Genomic DNA, 7,500 nt, shown 5'->3' on the forward strand with positions numbered 1-7,500 from the left:
CGCTCGCTACGTACACACGCTCGCTACGCACACACGCTCGCTACTTACTCACGCTCGCTACTTACTCACGCTCGCTACTTATATACACACGCTCGCTACTTATATACACACGCTCGCTACTTATATACACACGCTCGCTACGCACACACACTCGCTACGTACACACACTCGCTACGCACACACGCTCGCTACGTACACACGCTCGCTACTTACTCACGCTCGCTACTTACTCACGCTCGCTACGTACACACGCTCGCTACGTACACACGCTCGCTACGCACACACACTCGCTACTTACTCACGCTCGCTACGTACACACGCTCGCTACTTACTCACGCTCGCTACGCACACACGCTCGCTACTTACTCACGCTCGCTACGCACACACGCTCGCTACGTACACACGCTCGCTACGCACACACGCTCGCTACTTACTCACGCTCGCTACGTACACACGCTCGCTACTTACTCACGCTCGCTACTTACTCACGCTCGCTACTTATATACACACGCTCGCTACTTATATACACACGCTCGCTACTTATATACACACGCTCGCTACGCACACACACTCGCTACGTACACACACTCGCTACGCACACACGCTCGCTACGTACACACGCTCGCTACGCACACACACTCGCTACTTACTCACGCTCGCTACGTACACACGCTCGCTACGTACACACGCTCGCTACGCACACACACTCGCTACTTACTCACGCTCGCTACGTACACACGCTCGCTACTTACTCACGCTCGCTACGCACACACGCTCGCTACTTACTCACGCTCGCTACGTACACACGCTCGCTACGTACACACGCTCGCTACGCACACACGCTCGCTACTTACTCACGCTCGCTACGTACACACGCTCGCTACTTACTCACGCTCGCTACTTACTCACGCTCGCTACTTATATACACACGCTCGCTACTTATATACACACGCTCGCTACTTATATACACACGCTCGCTACGCACACACACTCGCTACGTACACACACTCGCTACGCACACACACTCGCTACTTACTCACGCTCGCTACGTACACACGCTCGCTACGCACACACGCTCGCTACGTACACACGCTCGCTACGCACACACGCTCGCTACTTACTCACGCTCGCTACGTACACACACTCGCTACGTACACACGCTCGCTACGCACACACGCTCGCTACGCACACACGCTCGCTACTTACTCACGCTCGCTACGTACACACGCTCGCTACGCACACACGCTCGCTACGTACACACACTCGCTACGCACACACACTCGCTACTTACTCACGCTCGCTACGTACACACGCTCGCTACGTACACACGCTCGCTACGTACACACGCTCGCTACGCACACACGCTCGCTACTTACTCACGCTCGCTACGTACACACGCTCGCTACTTACTCACGCTCGCTACTTACTCACGCTCGCTACGTACACACGCTCGCTACTTACTCACGCTCGCTACTTATATACACACGCTCGCTACGTACACACGCTCGCTACTTATATACACACGCTCGCTACTTATATACACACGCTCGCTACTTATATACACACGCTCGCTACGCACACACACTCGCTACGTACACACACTCGCTACGCACACACACTCGCTACTTACTCACGCTCGCTACGTACACACACTCGCTACGCACACACACTCGCTACTTATATACTCACACTCGCTACTTATATACACGTAGCGTCCTTTAAACTTTGTCCTAGATATGCAGTTTAGAACCGAATCTCAACGTGTAGCTCTAACACTAGCTCTGATGGTGTGTGTGTGTGTGTGTGTGTGTGTGTGTAGTTCCTGGTGGAGTCGTTACACTCCCGCCACATGATGGCACTGCGCTGTACCCCAGATCAGAGCAGCGAGGCCCTACAGGAGGAGGCGGCGCACCAGAGAGAGCTCGCCCTCGACATCCTCTCGCACGTCGCGCACGCCTTCGACTTCCCCGACCTCAACCGCTTCCTCAACGTGAGCTCCGGCCCCGAAACCATCGGCTTTACGCTAATCTGTGGCCGCTAGATTCCGCTCGTTTTATGGCTGTAGTCGTGTGTTTAGTTCAAACTATTCCTTAAAAATATTAATCATGAGTTTTTAATGTTAGGATTTAATTATTTCCCTGTAATTTTATTTTTATGATTTAATCCAGACTTCATTTAGTATTCACTTATACTTTTTTTAAACATTATTTAAATAATTACAAAAAAATATTTTCTCCTTCCTTTTAAATATATAAAAAAATATAAAAAAAAAGTTTTAGTTACGTATTATTTAAAAATTTCAGTTTAAATGATGTACTGTGTAAATACTGACATGATCATTTTTTTTAAATTGTGCGTGTGTGTGCGTGTGCGTGTGCGTGTGCGTGTGTGTGTGTAGCGTACGCTGCAGGTTCTTCTTCCGTACCTGGCAGCGAAAGCGAGTCCCACGGCGTCGGCTCTGATTCGCACCGTCGCTAAACAGCTCAACGTCAACCGGCGAGAAATCCTTATCAACAACTTCAAGTACATCTTCTCCCATCTGGTGTGTTCCTGCACCAAGGACGAGCTGGAGAGAGCGTTCCACTACCTCAAGGTGCGTGAAGAAAGAATCCGCTAAGAAATCCGACTCTCCTCACTCCTGAAGCACTCCTCACTCGGGTGTGTGTGTGTGCGCGTGTGTGTGCGCGTGTGTGCGCGTGTGTGCGCGTGTGTGCGCGTGTGTATGCGCGTGTGTGTGTGTGTGTGTGTGTGTAGAGCGAGACGGAGATTGAGTTGGGCAGTTTACTGAGACAGGACTTTCAGGGCCTCCACAACGAGCTGCTGCTGCGTCTGGGAGAAAATTACCAGCAGGTCTTTAATGGACTCTCCATCCTCGCCTCATTCGCCTCCAGTGACGATCCGTATCAGGGGCCCAGAGACATCACCTCTCCTGAGATAATGGTACGACCCGATTACATGTCTCTCTCTCTCTCTCTCACACACACACACACACACACACACACACGCTGTAACATGGGCAGGCAGATGAGCAGACAGACAGACAGGTAGGCAAGTATGCAGGCAGGTAGGTAAACAAGCAGGTAGAAAAGCAGGTAGACAGGCAGACAGACAGACAGATGGGCAGATAGACAGGTAGACAGGAAGGCAGGCAGACAGACAGATGGGCAGGTAGACAGATGGGCAGGTAGACAGATGGGCAGGTAGACAGGCAGATTCGTTGGACACACATGTAAGCAGGCAGGCGGACAGACAGGTGGGCAGGTAGACAGGAAGGCAGGTAGACAGGAAGGCAGACAGACAGACAGGTGGGCAGGTAGACAGGTAGATAGCTGAACGTACACGTAAGCAGGCAGGTGGACAGACAGCTGGATAGCAGGTGAGTGGGCAGGTAGACAGATACACGGGTCAGAATTTCATAAAATATTTTGGATCAATAAATCCATGAACTTATTCAAGATTTAAAAAAAATCTTCAGTCTCTGCTCTAATCTACGTGTCTGATCTGATGTTTGGAGAAAAAGGAAAAGTCTCTCTTTACCCTCTGTCGTCCCGCAGGCCGATTATCTGCAGCCGAAGCTCCTGGGCATCCTGGCGTTCTTCAACATGCAGCTGCTGAGCTCCAGCGCCGGCGAGAAGGAGAAGAAGAAAATGGTGAGTGCACGTCTCTGTTAAAAACAACAACAACAACAACAACAACAACAAGAGCAATCATCACAGCGTTGTGCAGGAAAGACGTTTAGGACGAAATGTGTACTTGAGTTTTTCCCGTTTCCTGTTTCCTGTTTTCAGGCTCTGAACAGTTTGATGGCTCTGATGAAGCTGATGGGCTCGAAGCACATCAGCTCAGTGAGGGTGAAGATGATGACGACGCTCAGAACCGGTCTGAGATATAAAGAGGATTTCCCACAACTCTGCTGCCGGTCAGTCGCAGCTCACAGCTCACACACTCTGTGCTCACGCCAGAAAATAAAATAAAAATCGATTTCTTTTTCCTGAACAGACAGAATTGATGTGATTTAAGGAAAAAAACGTGTCATTATTAGGGCTGGCAAAATATCAACAAAAATATCATATCACGATACTTTCGTAATGTTGCAGTAATGTTCAATTATACTTTTATTTAATTTCTACAAATATAAATTATTATAACACTGAAAGCGAGGGAAATAAAAAGTCTGAGAAAATTGTAGTACACTATTCAGCTTTAAAATTATAAAAAATCTTTTATTCTGTATAAAATTTAGAGATTAACATCAAATCATTAACATCCGCTTGTAATTATCATAAAAAAAATCCGAAAATATCCCAAAAAAATTGTATTATGAGATAATTTATTGATATTATTTATGGATATTATATGAATTTTTATGCCATAACTAAATTAAAACTGTATGATAATGTTAATTTTATTAATGTTAATATTAATTAATATTCAAATATTGTGCATTTTATTTAAATTTACGGTTTGATTTTGTTTTAAATCTTATGTTAATGCTTCACGTTCATCCAACACGGTTAAACATGTGTGTAAAATAAAGACAAAAAAACCCAAAATGTTCCTGAATTTTTTTATTTTTATTTTATTTGTCAGGACGTGGGATTGTTTCGTCCGTTGTCTGGATCCTTCGTATTTGGGGCCGTTATTGAGTCATGTGATCGTCGCTCTCCTGCCCCTCATCTCCGTCCAGCCTAAAGAGACGGCCGTGATCATGCACTACCTCATCGTGGAGAACAGGTACCGCTTCCTGCTACAGGAACGTTCTAAACTAATTTTATATCAATTATAAATTATAAATTATAAATAATAGGCTGCACTTGCGGATCGTATTTATAAATTATCACGAGAGTCATATTTCAGTCAGTGGGTGTGATGATGATGAGGATGATGATGATGAGGATGATGATGATGAGGAGGATGATGATGAGGAGGATGATGAGGAGGATGATGATGAGGAGGATGATGATGATGAGGAGGATGATGAGGAGGAGGATGATGATGATGAGGAGGAGGAGGATGAGGAGGAGGATGATGATGAGGAGGATGATGATGAGGAGGATGAGGAGGATGATGATGAGGAGGAGGATGAGGAGGAGGAGGATGAGGAGGAGGATGATGATGAGGAGGATGATGATGAGGAGGATGAGGAGGATGATGATGAGGAGGAGGAGGATGAGGAGGAGGATGAGGAGGATGATGATGATGAGGAGGATGATGAGGAGGAGGATGATGATGAGGAGGATGATGAGGAGGATGAGGAGGATGATGATGAGGAGGAGGATGATGATGAGGAGGAGGAGGATGAGGAGGATGATGATGAGGAGGAGGATGATGAGGAGGAGGATGAGGAGGATGATGAGGAGGAGGATGATGATGAGGAGGATGATGATGAGGAGGATGATGAGGATTAGGATGAGGAGGAGGATGATGATGAGGAGGATGATGATGATGAGGAGGATGATGATGATGAGGAGGAGGATGATGATGAGGAGGAGGATGATGAGGAGGATGATGAGGATTAGGAGGATGAGGATTAGGAGGATAATGAGGATGAGGATGATGAGGAGGATGATGATGATGATGAGGAGGATGATGATGAGGAGGATGATGATGATGAGGAGGAGGAGGATGAGGAGGATGATGATGAGGAGGAGGATGATGAGGATGAGGAGGAGGAGGAGGATGAGGAGGATGATGAGGAGGAGGATGATGATGAGGAGGATGAGGAGGAGGATGAGGAGGAGGATGATGAGGATGATGATGAGGAGGATGATGATGAGGATTAGGAGGATGAGGATTAGGAGGATGATGAGGAGGAGGAGGATGAGGAGGAGGATGAGGAGGAGGATGATGATGATGAGGAGGATGATGAGGATTAGGATGAGGAGGAGGATGATGATGAGGAGGATGATGAGGATTAGGATGAGGAGGAGGATGATGATGAGGAGGATGATGATGATGAGGAGGAGGATGATGATGAGGAGGAGGATGATGATGAGGAGGAGGATGATGAGGATTAGGAGGATGAGGATTAGGAGGATGATGAGGAGGATGATGATGAGGAGGATGAGGATGAGGATGATGATGAGGAGGATGATGATGATGAGGAGGATGATGATGAGGAGGATGATGATGATGAGGAGGAGGATGAGGAGGAGGAGGATGATGATGATGAGGAGGAGGATGAGGAGGAGGATGATGATGAGGAGGAGGAGGATGAGGAGGACGAGGATAAGGAGGATGAGGAGGAAGATGATGATGAGGAGGATGAGGATGATGATGAGGAGGAGGATGACGACGATGAGGAGGAGGATGATGAGGATGATGATGATGATGAGGAGGAGGATGATGATGAGGATGATGAGGAGGAGAAGGATGATGATGATGAGTAGGAGGAGGATGATGAGGAGGAGGATGATGATGATGAGGAGGATGATGATGATGAGGAGGAGGATGAGGAGGAGGAGGAGGATGATGATGATGAGGAGGAGGATGATGAGGATGAGGATGATGATGATGAGGAGGATGAGGATGATGATGAGGAGGAGGATGACGACGATGAGGAGGAGGATGATGAGGAGGAGGAGGATGATGATGATGAGGAGGAGGATGAGGAGGAGGAGGAGGAGGATGATGATGATGAGGAGGAGGATGAGGAGGATGATGATGAAGAGGAGGATGAGGATAAGGAGGACGAGGATAAGGAGGATGAGGAGGAAGATGATGATGAGGAGGATGAGGATGATGATGAGGAGGAGGATGAGGATGATGATGATGATGAGGAGGAGGATGATGAGGATGAGGATGATGATGATGATGAGGAGGAGGATGATGATGAGGATGATGAGGAGGAGAAGGATGATGATGATGAGTAGGATGATGATGATGAGGAGGAGGATGATGAGGAGGAGGAGGATGATGATGATGAGGAGGAGGATGATGAGGATGAGGATGATGATGATGAGGAGGATGATGAGGAGGAGGAGGAGGATGATGAGGTGGATGAGGAGGAGGAGGAGGAGGATGATGAGGAGGAGGATGATGAGGAGGAGGATGATGAGGAGGAGGATGAGGATGATGATGAGGAGGAGGATGAGGATGATGATGAGGATGATGATGAGGAGGATAATGAGGATGAGGATGATGATGAGGAGGATGATGATGATGAGGAGGAGGATGATGATGAGGAGGATGATGATGATGAGGAGGAGGATGATGATGATGAGGAGGAGGAGGATGAGGAGGATGATGATGAGGAGGAGGATGATGAGGAGGAGGATGATGATGAGGAGGATGATGATGATGAGGATGATGATGATGAGGAGGAGGATGATGATGATGAGGATGATGATGATGAGGATGAGGATGATGATGAGGAGGATAATGAGGATGAGGATGATGATGAGGAGGATGATGATGAGGAGGAGGATGATGATGAGGAGGATGATGATGATGAGGAGGATGATGATGAGGAGGATGATGATGATGAGGATGATAATGAGG

The 7,500-nt window shown here is 47.7% G+C and overlaps 1 protein-coding gene across 1 annotated transcript in view; it reads left to right on the forward strand.

The window, feature by feature from the left end:
- Positions 1-7,500, forward strand: part of atr (ATR serine/threonine kinase) — a 42,162-nt gene that overhangs the window by 11,011 nt on the left and 23,651 nt on the right. Inside the window, exons 14-19 of the mRNA XM_053227621.1 lie at positions 1,820-1,990; positions 2,399-2,593; positions 2,755-2,940; positions 3,555-3,650; positions 3,789-3,919; positions 4,591-4,734. Of these exons, the coding sequence (XP_053083596.1) occupies positions 1,820-1,990; positions 2,399-2,593; positions 2,755-2,940; positions 3,555-3,650; positions 3,789-3,919; positions 4,591-4,734 (923 nt within the window). The remainder of the gene's footprint in view (positions 1-1,819; positions 1,991-2,398; positions 2,594-2,754; positions 2,941-3,554; positions 3,651-3,788; positions 3,920-4,590; positions 4,735-7,500) is intronic.

This window comes from Pangasianodon hypophthalmus, chromosome 21 (assembly GCF_027358585.1).
Source record: "Pangasianodon hypophthalmus isolate fPanHyp1 chromosome 21, fPanHyp1.pri, whole genome shotgun sequence".
Classification (NCBI taxonomy): Eukaryota; Metazoa; Chordata; class Actinopteri; order Siluriformes; family Pangasiidae; genus Pangasianodon; species Pangasianodon hypophthalmus.